Genomic DNA, 26,179 nt, shown 5'->3' with positions numbered 1-26,179 from the left:
TGGTGGCCAGGGGTGATGGGACAACTCATCCTCGTGCTCAGAAAACCAGTCCTGGACAATGTGAGCTGTGTGAACAGGGGCTTTGTCATCTTGGAAGACACCATCACCATCGGGGAACAAAGTTTGTACCATGGGATGAACTTGATCGGCCAAAATGTTCACATAAGTCTCGGCGGTCATGTGCCCTGACACAGTTATCATGGGGCTAGCAGAGAACCACGATATGGCTGCCCAAACCATAACAGAACCCCCGCCATGTTTCACTCTTGGCAACAAGCAGTCTGTATTATAGGCTTGAGATGGCGTTCTCCAGACGTAAACTCGGCCAGAAGTGGGAAACAATGTGAAAGAACACTCATCAGACCATATTACTCGCTTCCACTGCTCTATAGTCCAGGCTTTATGACTTAAACACCACCTTTTCCTGTTACGGGCATTAGCATCACTGATGAGTGGCTTCTCGATTGCAGCACGGCCAGCAATTCCCTGTTTATGAAGCTCCCTTCTAATTGTTTTGGTACTCACAGGGTTCGGTAACACAACATTCATTTCAGCAGTAACTTTTGCAGCTGCGGTCTTCTTATTTTTCGTCACAATTGCCCTTAATGATCGTCTGTCACGATCACTCGGGACACACTTTCGTCCGCGCTGTGATTTAGCAGATGATGTTTTTCCGCTTTTCAAATATGCGGAATAAATCTTCGATACAGTACCTCTTGAAACACTAAACACCTCGGCTACCTTGCTTACGGAAGCACCTACCATACGTGCTCCAACAATATGCCCACGTTCGAAGTCTGTTAACTCTGACATAATGCAATGACAACCTCACATAACAGTACTCCTACAACAACTGAACTGTTTAGCACATTTACGAAGTTGTATAAGTGGCGTCAGTAATCAAAAACACCAGCGCCACCTACATATTTCATTAAAATCAATCTTTCTTTTCAAACATGCATTTCACAAGGTGTTTCCATATTTTTGTCCATCCACTGTACTTCACAATGTTTACAATAATTTCTAACATCTTGAACAATTCCTGGCCAATAATATTGTGGAGATAACAAATTTAGCATAGATGATACACCAATATGACCAAATTATATATGGGCCTTTTCAAGTAATTTCGTACGTAGAGACATGGGTATCACAATTTTGTACAATCCCTGTTTTTTAATAGTTAAGACATCATTCATTTTCCTATACTTAGTATTACAAACATTATCTAAATTTTGATATTCTTTTATTTCTTCTAATGATAATAAATTAACTTGCAATCTTAAATGTTGACACATGGAATTTCTAGAGAGCATGTCAGCTTCAACATTAGTAGATCCTTTTTTATATTTTATATCAAAATCATACATAGATAATTTTAAAGACCACCTAAATAGACGACCAGTAGGGTGTTTTATATTTTTAAGCCAAACTAAAGCAGCATGATCAGTATGTACAGTAAAATGGTTACCATGTAAATAATAATAAAATTTATCAATTGCATCAATAATAGATAAACATTCCAGCTCAGTAATGGCATAATTTTGTTCATAAGATCTTAATTTTCTAGAATGAAAAGCAATTGGATGTAAACTACCATCAGGATGTTCTTGTTTTAAAACAGCACCAACAGCTTCTTTGGACGCATCAACAAATACATGACAGGGATATTTAGGAATAAACAAAGTTAAAATAGGTCTAGAAATCAATGCATCTTTTAATTTTTGAAAAGCTTTTTGACATTCATCAGTCCAATTATAAGGAGTATCTTTCTTAAGTAAATTTGTTAATGGGGCTCTAATTTTAGCATAATTTTGAATAAATTTATGATAAACATTAGTACTTCCTAAAAATCTTTGTAATTCTTTGATATTTTTAGGGGGTTGCAATTTCTTAATAACCTCCATATTTGCATTACTGGGCTGGTATTTACCTGCTTGAATTTCATATCCTAGAAAATTTATTTTTTCTTTAGCGAAATTACATCTTAGCACAGCAGAGAGCAAAAGCTGAAGTGCGTCATATAAATAATCCTGGTCACGGCACCATAATTGTCATAATAAAAGCAAAGGAAATAACGGAGCAGTGTTGATGCTTGCTTAGATCCATATTGAAGAAGAATTTTGATTGCGTAGTATTTAAAGAACTTGGCAGTCGAGGCAGTTTTAATTCCATTTTTATTTCCAATTGATATTTGTGGCCACAATCACTTGGCACTCTAGTCGTGCCTTTCCACAGAAGATTTACATTTTTGATATTGTTGGGATAGAAAGCAAGCCAGCGAAATTACATCTTAGCACAGTAGAGAGCAAAAGCTGAAGTGCGTCGTTATGAAAGATGGAAGCACGCGAAGAGAAAAGTTTTGGTTTACAATTATTACGTCATCAGAGCTTCGCGGGCCATAGAGTGATCTAGAAATAACGCAATGCAGAGAAGTTATTACGATTTTAGAATAGAGAGGAAGAATTAATGTTTATAGTTATATTATAATTCTGATTCATATATTTTTATCTTACATATATATATGTGATGTACCAGCTTTAGTGGTAACTTAAATTATCAGGCGATAAAAAAAAATATATTATTCAGGAGAAATAGCAGTTACAAAATAAGATATCCGGAGTAAATAAAAAGAATTACTAATAACTTTTGTGTGAAGTTTACTGCATCGTTATATTTAAGAAAAAGCTTCGATATTCTTTTGCGAGTCCTTTTATAGCCTCTTGAAAGGCAGGGCTTCCAAGAAATGACGTCAGCCAATCCAGCTCGCTTTAAATATTTCCAGAACATTCTAAAACTGTACGTTTAATAAAGGCGGGAAAAACAACTTGACTACGGGGCTGTGGTTTAAATTCCACGTACTTTCAAATAAGAGAACGTCGCCATTAAAAATGAAAAGAACATACAGTTAGAATTTTAAGTGTATTCTTGACTATGTAATTTTATTATTACATATATATATATTCTTTTTATATATATACATATATACCCAATGTGTTACTCGGCTTGGCGAGCTCAGCTTTTTTTTATTCTTATATGCGGCTAAATTGCGCCTTTTTTGTTTTAAAAATGATTAAATCATGTTGTTCTTACCTTCCGGTAAAGGTTTTTATGCCTTTAATTAACCTGCATGCAATAATTGTAGAATTATCAACAATTTAAAAGTACAGCTAAGCATAATTTTTGTTTGCTATAGCCACCATATTTATTTACATTTGAAACTTAGCAAAATAGTGGATTTTTTGCCAATTTAGAGTAAGCTTTGCAACACGAAAGATCATGTCTTCTTTTTATTATTGCGAATTAAATCATGCCTTATCCAATCTGGAATTATTATTAAGTTATTAAAGTAGCCCATATATTGACTCAGCATAGCGTCTACAACAGGGATGTCAAACTCATAGGTACACTTGGGCCAAACAAACAAGGTTTAACTTTAATCGGGCCGCAAAAAAAAAAAAAAAAAAAAAAAAAAATCGATATTCACAGAAACGTAGATTTATTTCGAATAATACAATAATAAACATATATATATATATATATATTTATATAGAAAAGAACAAGAAAAATTTAATGTTTACGTCCTGATACTTGACATCTCTTCGCTGCTATTATCTTTCCTATTTCGGGAGAAATTTTGTTTGCAGTGATAACTTTCAACGCTGACCCAAGGTGAGCATCATTAATACGGTTTCTAATAGGAGACTTATTACCTTTCATGACTGAAAATAACTGCTCGCACCGATAAGTGCTACCAAACATGGAAATAATTTCATATGCGAATTTTCGAGTATTTTCAAACCTGGCTGGTAAATATTTGTAAAATTCAGGCACACCCACTTCAATGAATTTTGCTTTCAAATTTGAGTTGCATTGAATCTCGATCACCTCCATTTGCATATGGCTGGGTACTGAGTCAATACTTATTGAGCAAATCGAAGAAAACAAAAAAAAAATTGTCTTCAAGGGAACTAAAATCATTAAATCTCGTTTCAAATTCAGTTGTTAAATTTGCAATTTTTTCTGCGTATTTTTGATACGAACAAGTATCATCTAAACTTGATTTGTTCATGCTGCACGTCGGGAAGTGCGTCAAATCTTCATTTTTAAGTTGTTTTTCCCAAAGAACTAGTTGACATTTGAATGCTTTAATTATGTCAAACATGTTCGTAATGATATGATCTTTTCTCCTTGTAACGATAAATTTAAATCGGTTAAGTGTTTGGTTATATCAACCAAGAAAGATAAATCTTGTATCCATATTGGATCGTAAAACAAACTTACGTCTTGATTTTTCGTTTTTAAAAACTGACATATTTCTTCTTTCAAATTCCAGAATTGTTTGCGAATCTTGGAGCAAGATAACCAACGTACCTCGGTATAGTAGGACAAACCCGAATATTCACTAACTCACTTAAGAAAGCAGTGAATTGACGCTGATTTAAACCTCGAGATCTTATAAAATTTATAACTTTTTTATATATGACAAAACATTCTCCATATTTATTACTTTCGTGCATAGAACTTTTTGATGTATAATACAATGCATAAGATGAATGTTTGAACTGTGAATTTCACTAAGTTTTTTTCTTAGTAATGCTACGAAGCCCTTGTTTTTCCCGGTCATTGATTAAGCGCCATCTGTAGCTACAGAATTTAATTTTGCCAAAGGTAGATTGTATTTCTGCAGAAGTCCAAAAGCACAAGTAAATATATCTTCTCCTGTGGTAGTACCAGGCATCGGTATTAGTTCCAGTAATTCCTCAAAAATGTTAAAATTCTTGTCACAAGAACGAAGAAACACTGCTAATTGAGCTTTGCCACTAATGTCCGTGCTCTCGTCACAGGCAATGGAGAAACTTTCGAAAATAGATGATTTTGCTTTGATCTGATCACTTAAATTCACGGCTAAATCAGTAACTCTTTCCGCAACTGTATTTCGAGACAATGAAATTGATTGAAAAGCCTTCACATTTCCAGGACAAACAATTTCTCCAGCTTTCATTAGGCATTCCTTGAGGAAATCACCGTCAGTAAAAGGCTTCGAATGTTTAGCTATCAACTCTGACAAGACGTAGCTTGCATGTACCGCCGCTTCACTTTCTTGCAATACTTTACTAAACATGGACTGCTGTTTTTTCACTCCTAACTTGAGCTCTTTCAACTTTTCTTCTCTCATTAATCCTTCGTAATTGTTATATTTCGATTTGTGTTGTTCGTAATGACGTTTAATATTATATATCTTTGGTACATTAATAGTATTATTACATATCAAACAGATTATTTTATCTTTTATTTCACAGCAAAAATATTCTAATTCCCATTGTACTTGGAATATTCTATGTTCGTCAGCGATTTTTCGTTTAATTTTACTACCACTTGTTTTTGATATAGACATACTGAATACAAAGGGCTGGAATAAACACGGTTAAGGTTAAAAAGTTAACAAAAGTCTATTCTTTCCACAAGAGATAAATCAAAATGCTGAAATATTTCTTCAAAAATATTCTAACAATATCACAAAATGTCAAAAGTTTAGCAAAAATCATTTCAAAACAGAGAAACTAATTCTATCTCACAGTGAAAACGCTACAAATCAATCATAGCATTAAGTAAACCAACAGTTCGCTAGAACTACAGCTACTACTGAGATGAGTTGTTTGTTCTCGGCTTTTATAAGCTTTATAATTAATTTCTCGAATATACTGGAAACATCTATAAATATCTGGATTTTTGTGGATGTCAACAGCAATTACGAGATATTTATTTATTAGGTATTAAATGCACGCGCTGTTCTATTTTTAACCTTCCAACGCAGCTGTCTTTTCAAAAATCGTCTGCGTTGCTAAGGCAACATGAAGCAAATCTAATTACAATTCTAAATAAAAAAACTAAATAAATAACTATGAAATCCGTAACAATATGAATTAAGTAATAATTAATAATAAAGCAAAGTGCATGCACATGCATGCACCAATATATCGTACAAAACTATGATTGGAAAACTGAGACCATGAGTTCGGCCACATTCGGCTATCGGGGGATGCGTACAAGTTCTGAGTGCACGTGTCCCTCAAAAGCCGAAGGTAGCTGAACGCAAGCTACTCATACGCATTTGTAATTTAAGTAGTGTGTGTGTCAGCTCGCTGTGAGTAATCTAACAACACTGAATAAATTATCGTTAATTACTTAGCAGTAAACATTTCATTTTTTATTCGTCGATATGTTATTTTATTATTATATATTATTATTTGCCGATATATTGGCCGGGCCGCAAAAATATTTGTTGTGGGCCGCGAGTTTGACATCCTTGGTCTACAACAAATTAAGTCAATTTCTACGCGTTCAATACGTTTTTGCTGAGTGAGACCAAAAGTAAACTTTAAGTTTTGTTCACCGAAATATCTGACTTCTTGCCCGCTGGCCGAATTGCTTAATTTTAATTGTAAAAGTTGTTCTTTAAATTGTTTTAACTGCATTTATGTTTTACATTTTTCAATTTTTAATAAAAATATTTTGACGTTTCATGTATTTTTGCCTTGTCGAGAAATGAGAACTGAATTAATTGAATGAGAAATATATCTGAAATTTATCTGAGGAAATAAGTTTAAATAAAATGCAGGAAAAATGCGTATAATTTAATATTCCGTATAATGAAGTCATGTGGTGTACACATCAGATCATTATTTATTAATTGTGGTTTCAAATTTTATTAAGTTTTTCTTTCAGAAAGTGCACAATAATTGGTCATTCTACACAGATATACTGTTTATGCAATTCTTGAAATTCCAATCAGCCAGTTCGAAGAAATCATGCACGCAAGCAGGAAAATCACATTTTAAATTTTATAAAAATTACGATATCTAACGTTTTCTATGGTCCGCTTATCTGTATACTTACGTAAAGGAAAATTTTATACTAATGTTTTTTTTGGGGGGGTGACTGCCGTACGTCAGAAATTAATCGAAATATTTCAAAATTAGAAATATTTGACGTCATTTTCAACCTGCTTCAAGGAGTCGGATAATAAATTAATTAGAATGATCGTAGGTCAGTTTCTTCCCCTTAAATGCCATTCACTGATCTTTTATGATTTACTAGTGTCTAATAATCATTAATTTGTAAATTTTGTAATTATATTTTATAAATTTATACATGTTACACTTGGTATGCTGAAGGAATTTTCACACGAATTATTTCCAAGTTTTCAAACGCGATTAATACGTTTTTAATGTTCTCAATTTTACTTTAAAATCGTAAACTTGTAATGTCTAGATTACTATTAAATAGTAAAGAATATGTTTGTATGTCCCTTGCTTTCTAGAAAAATGGTGGCACCTAAAATCTTTAATTCATATACTCATCCACCAGAATATGTGAAAAGGTATTTCTGACACTATGTATTAGATACTTGATAGTTAACTTCTTGGGGGGGGGGATAATGGTGTAGCGCAGATATAAAACATATTATTCGTACTACATTGCAGTCTACCATTTCACCTGTATTTGTTTGTAGTAGAATATTCCGATAGGAATTGTGGGAAAACGTTTTCAAAATGCCATCGAGCCTGTAGAAACCAGTAGACCGGTAGCCTACCTCAGCGAGAGCCTTGCTTTCTAATCTGATGAATTTAATTTATATGTCTAAAAAAAGACATTACATGTATTTATGAATTTGCACTAGCTGGACTCATTAAAATGTATATTTGTCTCCCTTATAAATAATTATTTTAGGGGTCAATCGCCTAGTAACTATATAAAATTTATCAGATTGCACGTATTCTTAATATTTTTGCTCGAATGCGAGAGGAATAAAAAGCAAACTCGTTCATGCAGGATATGCCAGTTAGCTGAAATAATTGGCAGTGTTTCCCTTGTTAAACATTTCCGATGGTCGCAACAAAAAGAATCCCATTAGGAGCTCGTAAATCATCCACTCGTGTAATTCCACCATAGTCACCATAGTTGCGGTCGTATGGAGAATGGTGCGGTTTCAGAGATACGTACCAAGTATTAGAGTGGTAACTTTAATTACTGCACAAGTACGCTAGATCTATCAGTTTATGAGGAGGGACGCTTTCACGAAGAAATTTTTAAAAGAAATTGAAACATGTATATAATTACATTTGGGTAATTTAACCGTAACTATTTATAATTCAGCACAATATTTAAACGATGTTGCAAAAATGTTATCAGCCATATCTGGTTTTAAAAACTTTGTTATATTTCTGGTCATTAAAGATGCTTCCTATTTAAAGTTTTCAAAGATATTTCGCGAAATTAGTCTAGATCAATCGAATTGGAATTTATCGAATAGGTATCTGAAGAATATTTTAGCATTGCCAGTTTGCTAGTAATAAGAAAAACTTCGAAAAACTTAATAATAATTAAAAAGATATAAGATTTTTCTCTTAATGTAGAAACACTTTTCAGATAACTATTCTCTCTACAAAACATGGATGAAGTAGGTTTTGAAAAACACTATTATTAATGATTTTGTTTCATTAAAGACAAGACAAATTAAATTATAGAAAAAATGTTTCAAAAGTTGTGCCAATAGCCTTTTACGTTATTTATACTAACTCAGTGTTACCTGCTGCTTACAAACAGATATATTTTTCATTTAAAAGTTATGAATCGTTTTTCTGACTATATAAAGCGACGAATAAAAATACTAGAGTATTTTGGTTTAAAATACACTCACTTCCAAAAGTTAAGCACGAAGATGTAAAATGCAAAAAAATCAACAAATACTGCTTCGATTGACACAAAATTCGGCAGGAAAGTAGCATATATATTTATGCATAAAACAAAATCAATAATTATATACAGAAATGAAAGCAATATTAAATTTTTGTAAGTTATCAGATAATGACATACTGGAGACTTAAACAGAATTATGTATAAAGTGAAAATAAACAACATAAAATGAAAAAAAAGGGCATTAATAGGGTATGTGATCCCCCCTAATCTGTATATAAAGTTTTACACATTGTGACCATGCTTTCAATTAGGTGGTCAACCACCGCAGAATTAAGCAATCGCCATTCTTCTTGTAGAGCTGTTTCCAGCTCAATAAGAATGGGAGGTGGGAAACGTGAAGATACAGCACGGCCGAGAGCATCCCAAAGATTTTCAATGGGATTAAGGCCGGACGAATATGCTGGCCACAACATACGCGCCTATAACTTCACTCTCGAGGTAATCATCGACGATGTCAGCTATATGGGGACGTGCGTTATCGTCCACTAAAAAAGTAGGGCCAACTGCTGCAGCGTACAATCTCACAATGGGTTCTAGGAGTTCATCTCGATCCTGGACAGCCGTCAAAGAACCCCGTTTAAAGATGTGCAGGTCGGTGCGGTATCCTAATGAAATCCCTGCCCACACCATAATGCTTCCGCTTCGAAATGCGTGATGTTCGGCGATGTTTTGGGACTGATTGCATGTTCTTTGTTCACGCCATATCATTATACACTTGTCATCTGGCTCCAGAGCAAATCATCTTGTCTCATCAGTAAACATGACATTGCCCCAGTCAGACACATTCCAATTGACATGTTTCCGGCACCACTGTAATCGTGCCACTCTTGATTGGACGAATAGAGGAACACAAACTCGAGGTACCCGGGCGTACAATCCACTCATATGTAATCTTCGGCGTACAGTAGCTGCAGGTGTCCCCTTAACAATGGACGCTGTAACCATAGATGTCACACGTGTGCAGGTCGCTCTGCGATTCCGCTTGGCTACAATAGCAATATATCGATCTTCCACGAGGGTTGAAACCCTTGGGCGACCGGCTACGGGCCTTCGGATAACTGGCTGTGTGGTTTGGAATTGTTTCCATAAACGTGAAATTACAGAATGATGAACGCCGAAGACAAGAGCAACATCTGTGATCGACTGTCCTGCTTACAAGCATTTTCCTCTCCGTGCTTAGCTTTTGGAAGTGAGTGTAATTATTTTTGATGAATATGATAGTCTATAAATATTATTAATTTAATTGCATAATGGTCTGATGTCTTTGCTGTAGGTGAAAAATATGTAGTACAAAATATCTGGTTGTAACGAAAAGTTCCGCCAAAAAACATTCTTAATAAATTTGGGGGGGATGAAAGCAGTATCTTTAGTTCGGGTAAGTAATCACCATCCAAATCTATGATTTTTCTGCCAAAGTTTTCGTACTTTCTCAAAGTTTTCGGCTAGAAACTTGGTGGCCGCGAGTCCAAAAATAAGATCAACCTCTTTTCGGACGTCCTGTACAGAATGGAAGATAGTACCTGCAAGATGTACCTGTAGATGGGAAAAAAGGTAAAAGTGCAAAGGAGCGATGCCAGGGCTATTGGTGGGTATGGCAAAAGATCCCATTCGAGTCGTACATAGTCCAGCCGATGAATGCAGACACATGTGTTCTTGCAATATCTTGATGGAACATTACCTTTTTGCGCTGGAACTCAGTTCGACATTTTTCCGTAATAGCAGCGTCAGCACGGCCTAGCATCTCACTGTACACCTTGCTGTCAAGGGTTTTACTTTTTTCCAGACATTCTTTGTGGATAATAAATACCACGGCAAGCCCACCAGATACAAAGCTTGATCTTTTTGTTAGTCAAATTGCGCTTTGCGATGCTACCAGAAGGGCTCACTGGGTGCAGACCAACCCCCTTTTGTTGTTGTTGAAGTAAATTTACTCTTGTTCACAGATGACGATCTGGTCCAGAATTTTGTCCTTGCGTTGATATTCCAGCAGATTAATGCAAACCCGAACACATCTGTCGTTACCTGCTTGACCCATCTTATGCGGCACGCAGCGTTTGAACTTGTACGTCAAATTTATGCAATGCATAGCGTGACTAATAGACATGGCACTAACGTCTAACTCCTTAGCTAGCTCTCGGGTGGCTGCACAGTGATCTTCCCCAAATTCTCGCAGGCTGGCCTCATCGACATCAGTAGGCTGGCCAAAGCACTTTTCTTCTTGATTATCATAGTCCTTGTTTTTGTACTTTTGGTACTAAACCTTCACAGTGTCATGCGATACATCATTAGTACCTAAAGCTATACACATCATTTGGTGACATTCTGTAGCTGATTTTTTGCAACAGAACTGGAAGTAAATGATGTTTCTAATCTGTTAGCGTAATAGTTCCGTTACAGACACCTACTTAATGATAACATTATTTTTTTAACAAATTTCACAGCATTGTTCTAAAGCAAGTCTCTCTCTCTCTCTCTGTCTTTCAAATGCCAAAAATCGTTTGACAAAATATGTGCGCAAACGATATATGCAGTGGGGGAAACTTTTGTTAAAACCCGATAGAAATTTGCTAGTTATGTTTCCTATAAGCCTCTCAGTAATGGGTTAGGCATTGGGGAAAACTTCGTATGAAGTATTTAATGCAAGAAGCAGAATAACATTTCTAACCAAACCAAAGTGTTGCTTGAAATGTTTGAGCCTAGAGTAGTTGAAAAAGAATGAAAAAGTAGCAGTCGACGTAAGATCGCATTATTTTGTTTGTTACGTTAGCTCAGAGGACCTCTGACGTCTTAACAAATACCGTCTCCTTACTGTATATATATATATATATATATATATTTAAATTTAAATATATATATATATTTGGTCAAACCAAGAAACAAAAACTTTTGAGTTCATACGTGTGACGTCATGATTTAAATTTAATGTAATATAACAACTCTTTTTTTTTTTTTTTTTTTTTTTTCAGTATCAATAAAAGAATTAACTTGGCAATAACATATCATGTCAATTATCCTAACCTGAAACAAAAAAGTTGCCAGTAGCAGCTATTTGTTTAAAATGCTGATATTATTCAAAAAATTTCGACGTACACATGCATTCACGTGCTTTCTTCAACGTCAGACTATGACCGTGTATAATAATAATAATGTATTTAATATTCGGTGTTGTTAACTTTATTTCATGTTTTGTAAAAACTTAAAATTTTTAATTAACAAACTGTACGATTGAAAGCGAACAGTGGCAACACTCTTCAAAATAAAGCATTTTCATGCGAAAATTTGCGTTTTCAGAATGTTTAATTAATAGCTCGGCTGATTAAAGTCCTACGAACGAAGATTTGAATTGTCGAAATGGCTTCCCAGAAATTTTGGAATCCGGGAATCTCTCTCTGGAAACTCAACTCCCCGCCGTTCCGGAGGAGATTATTTTACAAACAAACAAACAGACACACACATATTTTAATAGTATAGACTAGCGGACTGCAGCCGAAGCAAAGTTTATATGTTCAATGAAGGGTAAATACTAGGGGTGCTGTAAGCGCCTCATAAATTTATATACAGTGGTGGCCAAAATTGTGGACACTTTTGGAAATTTTTATGTTTTTGAACTTTGTATGCTCATAGAAAACGTTACGTTTCACAAAATGCAAACTTGTATATATCATTTTAAAGAGAATTTATATTTATTACTGAATTCAATACAAAACACAAAATTCAATTATTTGCAATACAAAAAATGTTAAACGATAATAGTTATCGATATACATTAGATAGTGATGTTTGCAGTGAGTTATCAGTACTTAGTAGGGTACTCTTTATTTTTGATTACAGCTTCACATCGACGTTTCATTGAGCTGACAAGAGTTTTAAGCTCTTTTTCGTTATTACATGATGCCAGGAAGCAATTATAGCCTCAATTACTTCCCTTTTATTTGATGGGCGCCTCATTCGGACAAGAGTTTTCAAACGGTGCCACAAATTTTCGATGGGATTGAGGTCAGGATTGTTTCCTGGCCATGACCACAATTTAATGCTCTTTGTACGAAACCACTTTTTCGATACTTTGGCCGTGTGGCAAGGAACAGAATCCTGCTGAAAAATAAACGAAGCATTTTTGGGAAAGAGATCTCTGATGGAAGGTAGAAGTTTTGGTTCTAGAATAGTGTCAATGTATTTTCTGGCATTCAGTGTCCCATCGACGACATGAAGGCGACCAATACCATCTGCTGATATGCATGAACAAATCATAACACTAACTGGGTTCTTCACAGTTGCTTGAATGCAGTCAGGATGTAGCTCTTCTCCTATTATACGTCTTACATATTTTCGCTCATCACTACCAAATAACGATATCTTAGTTTCATCACTCCATATAACTTGTGACCACTGATCATCTGTCCAATTAAATGTGTTCCTTCGCCCACTGTAGTTTTTTTTTTTTTTTTTTTTTTTTTTTTTTTTTTTTTTTTTTTTTTTCGTTACTGAAGGCGTTTTTAGTGGAATTGTACCTCTCAGTCCAACATCTGTTAATCTTCTCCTGATTGTTCTTGAACTAACAGAAACACCAGCATCATTCAGATCACTTCTGATGGCCGCTTATGACATTTTTCTATCTTGGAGACATAGTCGTTTTATTCTTCTGTCATCAATAGATGTGGTGCACCTTTTTCGACCTTTTCCTTCTTTGTTTCTTATTGAATTTGTCTCCTGATATCGTAAACAAAACTTTCGGACTCCAGATGTAGTCACTGAACCACCCACCTGTCTTGCAATTTCAGCATAGGAAAGACCACTTTCTAGTAACACAATAATATTACATCTCTTTCTAAGTGTCCAATCTACTCTTTTATTTGATGTTATTGTTTCTTGACTAAATATTAAAAATTTTTACAAAAATTCCTACTTGTAATTGCAGTGTATAAGAAACAGGTCTTCCTTCTACAGAACAAAGCAAAATAATGAATTGTTTCAAGTGTAAACATGATGTCAGCTTCTACTGGCAGTTACTAACATTTCATTGGTTCTCAGAACAAGAACAATGATTGGCCAGGAAAGCTAGACATTACAAACCACTTCATAACTGTGTTTTTATTTATATTAAAGTACATATAACTTTTTTTGTATTGCAAATAATTGAATTTTGTGTTTTGTATTGAATTCAGTAATAAATTCTCTTTAAAATTATATATACAAGTTTGCATTTTGCGAAACGTAACATTTTCTATAAGCATACAAAGTTCAAAAACATAAAAATTTCCAAAAGTGTCCACAATTTTGGCCACCACTGTACACTGATCATCTCTTAATTAATAGAAGATTCCGCTAAGCGAAGAGACGTGGATTTTTCACGTAGGCAATCAGAAAAAGTTACTCCGTTCTTCAACAGGGCCTGTAAATAAGCTCGGAATTCTTAGTTTCAATCCTGAACAGCGACTGGACAAGAGCTTACAGCACTGTGCGATTCTGCAGGAAACTCATGACGCAAGTAGCGCAGTAAGAGTCTTTGAAGGGCGTTGCATTTAATTACAGAAACAGAAGAGCATTCAGAAGATCTGTTGTCAATAAGTTAGTAATTGTCTTTCATATTTTGTATCTTCCATCTATATGAGTGATTCTCAACCTTTTTTTGCCGCGGCACACATTTAACGATTTCAAAATTTGGCGGCACACAAAGAAAAAGATAAGTTTAAAAGTTGTTTACTTACGTATAATACCTTTATTAAGGGATTAATTACAAGTTAATAAATAATAAGAATACTTTTAATGAGAAATTTGAGCATGATGTTTTTGATAATTTCATTTATATTTGGTCGTAAAAATGACAATGCTACTCTCAAATCGTTTTCTACTTTTAATAGTCTCGATCTTTTTACTTCCTTGTACGAAGTAAAAAGGAAATATTGTAATCGCGGAAAGCTTCAGGCAGCATATTTCAACGAAAATATCTACTTTCGAATGCAATTTAACGATGTTTTTGCGTGATATCTGTACGTAAGGACAGAATAAAATACTCTTTTCCTTCAAAAAAATTATAAAACTGCTTTAAAATTAATTCTGAAGAGAATTTTTCGTGGCGTCTGTACGAACGTATGTACGTACCTACGTATCTCGCATAACTCAAAAACGAGTAGCCTCAGAACGTTGAAATTTTGTATATAGGAACGCTATAACATGTAAATGTGCATCTCGTATTTTGGTTGCAATCGGCCGCGCCAAATGTATATAAATATATTTATAAATATATCCACTCTATTACCCGGCTCAATGATCTCAGTTTCTTTACTCTTATATGTTTGTAAATTGTACTTTTTTTGCTTTAAAAATGATTGAATTATGTTGTTTTTATCTTCCGGTTAAGAGTTTTATGCCTTTAGTAAATCTGTATGCAATATTTTTACAATTATCAACAATTTTAAAATTGTTTAAGTGCCGCTAAGCCTAATTTGATGGAGGCCATTGCTCTTGTTTACATTTGAAACAGCTGAGTAGCGGATTTGTTGCCAATCTAGAGAAACTTAGCTTCGCAACAACAAAGATAACGCCTTCATTTATTATTCCGAATTAAATCACGCTTAATCCTTTTTAGAATGTTTTCCAGGAAATAAGTGTTTAAGGTTTACTTCGTAATTTTTAATACAGATATTTTGAGTTTTTATGTATTTTTGCCTTCTCGCGAAGTGAGAACTGAATTAATTGAATGAGAAATACTCAATCGTCTGTGAAAAACTGTTTCTTTTTTGTTTTGTTTGCTTAATTTCTTTTATACATAGTTCTAGCTTTATTATATAGTATTTGAATAGGACATGTGGCAACGATTAGATAATTCTTTAAATGATATAATATTTGTGCATTTTGAGTTATAATATGAACGAAATATAATACTGTTAAGTAAACCTAGCGCCAGAGTGTCGCTATGGTAAACAAAGTGAATTTTAAAGAATTCATTTATTCTATTGTGGTTTATGCGTTGTCGGCGAAGTAGGTTTAATTCAAGCTAATAAGTTTAAATAAAATGCAAGAAAAAATGCGTATAATTTAATATTCCGTACAAGGAAGTCATGTGGTGTAGACCTCAGATTTTTTTCGTTTTTATGTTGGTAATTTGAACTCACATAAATAAAGATGTAGAAAACTGTAATAATATTTTTTCTTTAAATTGGTAATTATAAGTTTTTTTCACCCATCATGGGGTAATTGCATCTAATGTTAATTCAAAATGAATTAATTGATTCTTCCGAATATTTTAAAATTAAATCTCGATTATTAGAAAGCGAAATTAGTTCTTCCTCTTCGTTCAAAGTTAATTCAAATGCAGAAGTCTTCTCGGATATCACAATTGGCGCGCTTATTAATATCTTAAAAACCGAAATATCTGCCACCTTACGCGGCTTAAAACTCCTTTACTCGGCCTTTATTTTGCAATCGCTGGTCGTAGTCATTTACTACCAATTACAGAAATGTTTTAAATGACGAAACTGTGTATGTTATAGCAATGTCAAATTTTTAAAAAATATTAGTTATAGACAAATAGCGAAATTTAGCTTTGAATACGGTCTCCCGCTTCCTGTACTTATATTTGAAAAAGTTTTATACTCGTTAGAAAAAAATAAAATTATAAGAAGATTGACTCTCGTAAGCAAAAATTGGGCGAGATATATAATTTCAAAATTTGCAATTACATATGCATTGCCGATTGTGATAAAAAAAGGAAGGTGTAGAACTAGATGTTATAACAGTCCCATATACAGATTATATAAAATACAATATTTATACAAAATTTAAACTATCTGCTGTTAATCTTTTTTGAATTATGCGAGATACATCCATAAGTATAGACGTAACGCAAAAAAACTGTCTAGGTGGATTCGGCAACAGTCAAAATGGGTATTTCCGTTGAAATATGATACCCGAAATTTTTCGCGATTACAGTACTTCGTACAAGGAAGTGAAAACTCCTCTCAAATGTAATACTTAACTGCAGTTGTGAGGAAACTACAAAATACAGTGCAATATATGGAATTTCGTTTCTGAGACTGTATTTTAAAATAAATTTAAGATTGACTGAACTCTGTGTACCATATTTCACTTAAAAGATGCCGCCCCGCAAGCTGTTTGACTGTACCTACCTGCCTTTAATTTTCCGCTGGATATTTTCGAATTACACTCCAATTTATTTAATGGTAAATCATCTCTGAGAGGTGAAGATTTTAACCTGAAGTTTTTAGTTGAATAGTATCGTGAGATGGGAGAGTCATTTGGAATATGGGAGAAATACCTGATGACACTTCGTGGGCGCATAAGTCCATGACCCGTCGCTCACTGTTCGGTTAGCCGACATGGAGCGAAGCCAAGACGTTGGGAAAAGGGGGTGAAGGCCGCGATCTGCACCGCGCACACCACGCATACACACGCGTAGTGTTCGCAAGCGAAAGAAGTGCCTGGTAGGGACGCGAGATGGCGTGTCTAACGATGCCTTGCGACACAATGGGAGATTTCACATTTTCCTCAGTAATTTCCTGTTAGGTAAGATGATATTTACAGATTTTTGACAGCGGCATTGGGAAAGAGAAGCCTTGTTGTAATGCACTGATACTCGGTTGGGTATTGTTCATTAAAAGGAGGGGGGAAAATTGTGGAGGATATTTGACTCTGATTTTCGACTTCTGATTCTTTGAACACGGATGTTTATTTACACTTCTCTTTTTTTTTTTTTTTTTTTTTCCTCGCGGAACTTAGAATAGCCCGTTTTTTAAATTCCTGTTATCTTAGTTTTTTTTTTTTTTTTTTTTTTTTTGTCTTCAGTAGCTGTAATGAGAATCAAAAGCGGTGGCGTAGGTCCTACAGCTTGTAGGTTCTGTCTTCCTCTTAAAAATAAAACTTTGGCCTTCCAGAAAACTACTTGAGGAAAAAAAAATTAAGTTGCTGCCAATAGGGTTGATGCCAGATCCGGTGCAAAAAGCCTACCACCGGTTATGGCTGTTCACCAAAATCACTAACATTCGCAGATAAAAGTAGCAAAAAGAGATATTTTAGAGAACTTATAAGGTATTTCTCCCACTTCCCTAGCGTGCCTTTGTGGTGTAACGGTAGCACGCTGGGCCGGTATTCCAGGGGTATGTGGTTCGATTCCGGGCGAAGGTGGTTGTTAATTTATCGTCTCTCCGGGTTCCAAAAAAAAAATCTAATGACTCTACAAACTCCCATCATCTTTCCTGTATTTTCAAATACTAATGAAGGATCTAAACAGATGAAAAACGCTGCAGTGTAAAGCATAAAATTAGGCAAAGCAATGACATTGTGTTTGGAGGTCAATTTTAGATAAGATTTTATCAATTTTGAGGGCAAACAAGCAGAGGCCCTTCTTAATCAGGAGCAAAAAAATCTACAATGAATTTTTTTTGTGTGATAACTTATAACCATGTATTATTTAAAATAAATTAAGTAATTCAGAATATGTATGTTCCTTGCAGTGTGGAAAAACGTTGGCACCTAGAGGCACCCAATTTTTAATAAACATAGTCTTCACCACTTTACACATAATAAAATTTTGAAATTTTCAGAATTTTTTAAAGTTTGATTTGCGATTTCTGTACCACCATGTACGTATACGATAATTATCTGTGTGATTTAATTAGTATTTGAATAGTATAATTATTCTAATTCTATGTGGCATGATAACTAAGTGCTTTCTTTTCATTTTGCAGTTTCATTAATCATAATACCTATTAATAAGACTATGGCAAATTTTAGAGCAAAAGTATAACAAAAAAGGAAGAGCCTTATTTTTTAATAAATATGGCATTACATTTTCTATATGAAATGTATTCTTTGCTCGAATACCATATGCACACTTTGGGTGTGATAGGAAAATATCGAGCATATGCCAATATCTACCTTGCAAAGTAGCCATTATGTCGTTTGAGGATTTCATGCAGGTATGCATTAATGCTCTTATTCATGACCAAACTTTCCTTTTTATTCAATTGATCGAATGCCATATCAAGTCTTTATCGTTTAATGTTATCGTTTATCATTTACAGTGAATGTAAGTAAACCCATTCAACTAGGATTTAATGTATTTCAAATTTGATTTAGGAGCAGTGAAGTGAGAAAGAGAGAGAATGCAACACGTTAAAAATGGAATTTGGTTCAAAATAGTTTGATTTCGGTTTCGCTTTAGATTCAGTTACTTCATATTGAAGCATTATGTAAGTGCTTGCATTAATGGCCATTATGCAAGAATTATATGATGTAGATTAATTTGAAATGACAAGTTGAGAGAGGTTTATTATAAACAGATATTATTTTTAGGCCAGAAAGGAGAAATAGCCAAATTTAAAGGGAGAGTCAAGAGGCTATTGAAAATTAAATTTAGAATTTTAACTTACAGATTTTATAAAGCTTCATGATGATCCAATTCTCTATAGAAAGTATGCAGTAAATACACATTGTAAAGCCAAGGCCACAGACATTCTTCTACACATCCAGAGATTCGGACGCTGTTTGTCACTAACATTGCTAAATCTGTATTATTGCATTAAAATGTATTAGTTTCACGTTAACAATGTAATGTTTTAAGAGTGTCACTTTCTTTCAAAATGTGAATTAGGTCCAACTTTACCTTGTATTTTTGCCACAAAGGATCATTTCCGTCAGTAGACTCCATAATGCAATGCTGAGGGACAGGACTTCCAAGGACTTTCTTGATACACCTTTCACATTAAAAAGAGCATTTAAACAACTTTTTTGACTTTCTAATGCCTCAGTTGCCCAAGTTTTCAACGATAATCATTTCTCTGTATTATTTCTCTAAGCTGCTGCACTCAGCACTGCTCAGCCCATATAGTGGTTAGTGATACTAGCTGCCTTACCAACAGGCCCAAGTTCAAATCCCATAGAAGGTATGGATGTTTGTATGCATATAGTGTCCATGCAGCATGAGCAGCAGCCCACAGCAAGTCCCATTGAGAAGTTGGTAGGGAAAGAGGGGTGGAAGATCTTCAGGTTATACTCCATGGGATAATTGTCAAAATTGAAGTGGAATCTTAACAAATAACAAGGCTCAGCAATACCTCAATTGCCTATGGTACTACAGAGGTGCTGGCTTAGGTTTCGTTATCTGTTATACTTACAGTAAAAAATTTGTAATCCGGAATGTTCAGGACATCGGCAATTCCAGTTTATGGAAATTTCCGAATTTTAGATCTTCAGTCTAAATCTAGTAAAACTGGTATTGCATGTACAGGCTATCCTCAACAGCACATCAAAACATTTCCCAGAAGGATATTTGATTGTTTGACTTATGTAAAAATCATTTCTTTACTAGAGAAATCTAACAAGGGACAGCGCTTCAAACAAAAAGTTTTCAATTCAGTCTCATGTAGCTAGGCAAGATACAGTTTTCAGTGAAGCGTGTTTAGGCTAGGAACCCTATAGTGGTAGATGACGGACAGGCTTGTTTCTCACAAAAGTTTCTTCTAGCTTTGCACATCATTAGTTGTGATAACCCTCCATAACAGCTCAAGTTCTGAATGTGTGATCATGTCAGTGTATTGTCGTTGGCCACAGCATGTGCAACTTCCTAGCTAGCAGCTGTTAGGAAATGACATACGAGAATTTCAGTTAGTCAGGAGAAAAAGCGCATTTACGAACACCTGCTTCCTTTTGTTGAGTACTATATTTTCCATTTCTAGATTTTGTAGAGATGTTATGTTAGTATTATTACTATTGTTGTTAATTTTTGAGAAGGCTAATGGTCGGGATATTGAACATTCAGATTTCTGACTTTGTACTGTATGTACATATATCTCTGATTAAACTTACTTGGTTATGATCTGCCCCACCAACCATTTGGTCTAGCTCTAGATGATGGAATACTGGCAGTTGGAACCGAAATGAATGGCTACTTACATGTGGTGCTCATTTTGGTTTTCCTTATACATAATAGAAATAAAAGTCAATTTCCATTAATAAACCCTGCCAGAATGTATTCCTGCTCTCGGCAGATAGTCCTCATGTGCTTATATTCTAACAACATAATGTAAACTTAAGATATGTTATTATATTAATACTGTTAAATGTTTTATATGAGTTATTTATTTATTTTGTTTTCTAATGTATGAAAATAAAATTAGCTGTTTCATTGACAAACTTTTCGGTTACTTATGCATTTTGTGTGCTGCTGAACACTCTGTAACCATGTATTCATACTGTTTCTTACAGGATGCAAAACAAAATGGAAAGATTTCTCATGGAGCCAACGGAACTGTGGAACAGTCTGCTCCCCAAGAATTGGTAGAAAATTCCAGCCCTAGAATCATCAAAGGGAAGGTTCTGGATAGTCCCATCCCAAAAACCAAAGAAGAGGTAGGATTCTAGATAAATTTGTGAGAATGTATCTAATATTACTTTCATAAGAAATGTTATGAAATTCATAAAAATGAATTCAGTGAGGCCTCAGTTCATGAATTTAATTCATTCCTGAAAGCCATTCACAGACCGCAATGTTTATAAAATGAATCATAAATTCATTTAAATGGATTATTTATTCTTTGACCATGGATGGTCCACAATTTAAATTGTATAATAGTGCACTATGCACAAGTTCATTGCTGAAAACTCATCATCATTAAATGTTATGTTTATATATTTTCCCCCTTGTTTTTAGCAGCATGTTCTGGAAACTTTAAAAACATTCCCATAATTTTTTCCTTCCTCAATATTTTGAGTGAACAAACTCCCCTAAATTTCAAAGTGGGTTCATCCACATAGTGATTGTTTTTATCTTATTATTGAAGATGAACCCTTGCAAATGCGGAGAAGCGGTAATAAATGAAGATGATATAAAAGAAGTTTTTCATTGTGAGGACAATGCTTCTGAATCATAAAAATCAATGAATGGCGAAATCTGTAGTATAGTTCCTAGATCCAGAAAATACCGCTACCGATAGTGAAGAAAATGACAGAGAAGTTACTGAAAACGAAAAAATTTCGATTGATAAGTTAGTCAGAATTCTCAACACAACAGTTATTGGACTTCAACAATGTAACTAAACAAGAGATTATGTCTGTCTAACAGAATTAAAGAGAAAGTATTAGCACAAAAAACGAAGTAACCTTAGTTACTAACATTGAAAGAAATGTTTATTAAGATAAAGAAATAAATATTAAGCTTCTTCTTCTTTTTTATATATACCCTTTAGATCATAAATATTTCATTATTTCATAAATCACGATTTCATATTTTAATTTTATATCTACTGATGATCTATTATCCGGAATTGCCGAAGTCTCGATGAGTCCTGATTTCACACTTTGTACTCTATAATCAATCACCTTTCAAATTTGATCATCTGTTACTGATTAACAAACTAAGGGATTTAATAAATCATCTCTATTATTATTGACTAGTTGGACCTGAGAAATGACACTGGCTGGCTTTGGGTTGGAAACATGTTGACAAGTTTTCCTTTTATGCTATGAAATTAATAGTTCCATTAAGGAATTAGTTCCATGATTTTGAGTAACTTTGTTTTAAAAGTAAGCAATGAAATTCGCACTCTTCATATACAATTCATAAATTATGAAAAACAATTTCAAAATTGTTTCCAGACTGTAAACCAATCCAAATCTTTGTATTTATTTCTGTGATTATGAACTGATGGCTTGAAAGAATTGATGATGAGATCCTCCGATGATAGGGGAACTTTCCCTCTCTTGGTCATATAAACTTCCTCTTTCTAGTGAAGGCAAGGCTCTTGTGTGAGCCCTCACTCTGTGGGTCATAATTAACTTCCCTTTTCAATTAGTATATGTATTTTGCAGAATGCCAGCCAAGGTTGTGTTTGTGACGTTCAAACAATAGTTATGAAATGCATGCTTGCAGTGTTGTCTTATTATCTTATGCAGTGTCTAATTATTTTGGAGTAGCCCTACATAACTTGGTAATTAAAATAAAAGTTGATAGCTGTAGTTTCATGTTACATTAAGTGTCCAGGCAGTGATAATACATAGCTGTAATCCTTCTTTCAGGTCCACAATTCCCGCAGCTCCACTCCGATGGATGGTAATGCATCTGTGCCTGACTCCCCACGCTCGACCAAGAGCTCCTGCAGCACCAACAGTGCAGGTGGAGGTACCAACACCCAGAATGGACCAACATCCTTAGAGGAAGGCATTCTGAACCTGAACATGAGTGCCTCCGAGATGCGTCAGATGCTGGCCAACCGCAGGAAGAAAGATCCCAAGAAAGAGCCCATGGATATCCGACAAAAGTATGAGATCATACAGCAGATGTAGAAAAAGTTGTTTCACCTTTGATAGGAATACAGATTTGTAATTCTCTATAAATTGTTCCATGTTAAGTTTTTCTGAAATATTTTTTACAGACAGTATTCAAAATTGTATTTCTTAATTTTTGCTTAAAAACCATGCAAGGAAAAATACAGCAATTGAAAATTCTAAGTCGGTGCTCGTGTAAAAGAACTGTATAAAGATCTAACATGGCAGATGTCATATTTATGCAAAAGTGAACACTTGGAGCATATGGAGAAAATGGTGTATTTCCTTTTTTCAGAGAATCCCAGAACTGTTTGTTGCGAAAGAGAGAGAATTAGTGTACTGGATTCAGAGTGATTGCAGGATTATATGCATAAATGGAGTGCCATTGTCATTAGCTTACATCAGCGAGCATGTCAAAATGTGCTGATGTTTTTTCTTTTCCTGCAGTTTCCTCCCTGTTTAAAATTCTGTCATAAATGGGGAAGTAATGGTGTTGGTTCTGTGCTTTGTCTTGTTAATATTTTTCATTATAATACTATTTAATCTTTACCTTTTTTAATAAATGTTTTAGCTGAAAAATTTCATTAAATACCAAATAGTAGGAAAATCCTTGGTGAATTTTCTGTTTGCCAACTGCCAGATTTTCTGGAGAGAGTAATATTTTTGTTGATTGTTTGCAAAAATTTAATGTGTTTCGGAAAGCTGTTGTTGAAATCGAATCTGAACTGCTCCAGTATCAAACATTTCATTCTAGATTGATGCATTAAGTATTAAAGAATTAAAGGTACTAGCTCTTAAATAAAGTTAAAATATTCCAAGTTGACATGCTTAAAACCATGTTTAATTTTAATAAAGGAGCTTTTGCAGGCAATATGTCAGTATAAGTTCCTTATTTGATAATGTTTAAACATGGTTGGAAGCATGTTATCCTGGAATGTTTTATTTTGCCTTAATGTAATATGAAGTGTTTTTTGGCCATAGTTGTAACTAGGCCAAAAAACTTTCATTTTCAGATTTTTGTTGAAATCTTGAAATTCTCTTTCGGGTATCTCAAAAATGCTTGTTTTGGAGTTGCTGAAAATATTTACACCTTTTAATTAGGTAGGATAAGTATTTTTACCATATATAATATATGTATATATATATCTGTGTAACTGCACGGTTGGGTTGCCGAGGAGGTCTGGCATTTAAATTAGCGAATATCTTAACTGAATCCTGCAATTATTACTTTTGATATCAAGTAAGAATTTGTTCGTTAAAAATCAAAAAATACTTTGGGGAAAATATGTTTTGATACCTTAGTTGTTGACAGTATTGTTAATGATATTATTTGATTGTTAAATGAAATAAGAAAGCTCGATTACTTTATAAAATATGCAAAAATCTGAGCTATGTTGGTTTATTCCTTAATACAGTCTATTTTTCAAATCGTACTTGTTAATCTTTGTAACCTATGCAGTATTAAAGTTCTGTTTAATATTTCGGTGCTGTTTAGTAAAAAAAAAAAAAAATTTTTTTTTTTTTTTTTTTTTTTTTTTTTTTTTTTTTTTTGCTATTGTTACTTGGGGAAGGGAGGATCTTTCTTTTGGCTTTTTTCTTAATTTTTGTTCTTGTTTATTATAGGTATGTACTGTGTTATATTAATCTTGTACAGTTTAACCACATGTGCCTTAAACCTGCAATTTCTGTTGAAATAAGTAAATTGATTTATCCAAAGCTTTTTTATTATTTTTTTTAACTAAACCTGCCTGTTGTTGTTGTTCCTGTTCTGAAATTTTGTTTGTTTCATATTAGTATATTGTTGTATTTTCCAAGTGGGTTACTGTGTCTTCAGAGGAGCATCTTTCAATTCAGGTCATGTGAATATTTCTGAAATGTTGTTCTTTTACAAGCCATATCTGTTATTTTATATATACTATATCTGTTTTAAAAAGTATAATTTCAACTGAATGATTGATGCTGCATATCATTACTTTATATTTTCCTTGCAAACTTTGTGCCTTATAAGCCTTGTAGACGTATATTTTGTATTTAGAACTGTAATACTCTGTAACTTAGAAGAAACACAGTCTGTACAGTGTGTGATTTAATTTTTATATATACACCTGGGTCCAACCATATTCCTGTATTTTTTATTAATATTTGAAGAATAATTTTGTACAATGTCATATTGCAATCTGTTTTATGTGAAATAAAGTCATATTCGATAAAATTTTGTTTTCTTGTTATGTATGTAGGTCTTTCCTCTAAGTGAGAAACTTATCAGCAGAACACCTAATCAGTGTCTTGTTTATGTGAAGAGTGTCATTGGCTCATCTTGTTTATGTAAAGAGTGTCATTGGCTCACATGAGAGATCACTTTCTGTGTTACAGTTTTGAAACAAAGATGAAAAATGAGAATTGAAATTTATTCATAACAAATCTTTATTAAGTCGTTGATCATCTACATGTGTTTGTGATGTTTATTACGGTACAAAGTCTGAAATCCGGATGTCCATTATCCGGAATGATCTAAAATCCGGATCTCAAAACCACCAACAACGTTTTCTCATAGGCTTTAATAAAACCCAGTTCTCCCGAGAGTCTCGATTCTTAATTTCACTTTGACACTAAATAAATACCTTGTTATTGAAGAAACAATTTTAGCATAAATTTGTATGATCAGTAATTTGACTCCGTTGCTGCATATCTGCTTGGCATACATCTCAAACCGAAACATTCCACATAGATACATCATTGATCTGACGCCAATCTGGCGAATCATTATTTATTATACTTTACTTTCATCACTGCATGTTTATCAAAACATGGCAACTTGAGAATGGCTCATGTAGTGATGCCTAAACATTTTTTTTTTATATTAGTAATTCAATAATAAAGGAGTATGATAACCTTTTATGTTGACATTACGCTGGGCGATGATTACAGATTTAAGTTAAATGTGCTAAAAAATGTTAAGGAAAAATTTACCAAAAATAGATTTTGTTGACTTTATAGACCCAAAGAAAAATAGACACATAGACCCAAAGATTACATTTAGGGCTATTTGAATTAAGAATAACTGATTTGCTATTCACATAAACCCAGAACCAATGCCAAGGCTCATATGGCTGCACTGGGTCGCAGAATTTAGGAC

At 33.9% G+C, this 26,179-nt stretch overlaps 1 protein-coding gene across 1 annotated transcript in view; it reads left to right on the top strand.

Moving 5' to 3' along the window:
* Nucleotides 1-25,255, top strand: part of LOC118203365 (Na(+)/H(+) exchange regulatory cofactor NHE-RF1) — a 113,810-nt gene extending 88,555 nt beyond the window's left edge. The window contains exons 2-3 of the mRNA XM_085823878.1: nucleotides 20,986-21,129; nucleotides 22,795-25,255. Coding sequence (XP_085680004.1) covers nucleotides 20,986-21,129; nucleotides 22,795-23,061 — 411 coding nt within the window. The 3' untranslated portion in view covers nucleotides 23,062-25,255. The remainder of the gene's footprint in view (nucleotides 1-20,985; nucleotides 21,130-22,794) is intronic.
* Nucleotides 25,256-26,179: the final 924 nt, after the last annotated feature.

This window comes from Stegodyphus dumicola, chromosome 9 (genome assembly GCF_044657685.1).
Source record: "Stegodyphus dumicola isolate Sdum_Otavi_A_Nest chromosome 9, ASM4465768v1".
In the NCBI taxonomy this organism is placed as follows: Eukaryota; Metazoa; Arthropoda; class Arachnida; order Araneae; family Eresidae; genus Stegodyphus; species Stegodyphus dumicola.
The sequence above is the reverse complement of the archived record's forward strand: the minus strand, read 5'-3'. Positions and strand labels throughout refer to the sequence as shown.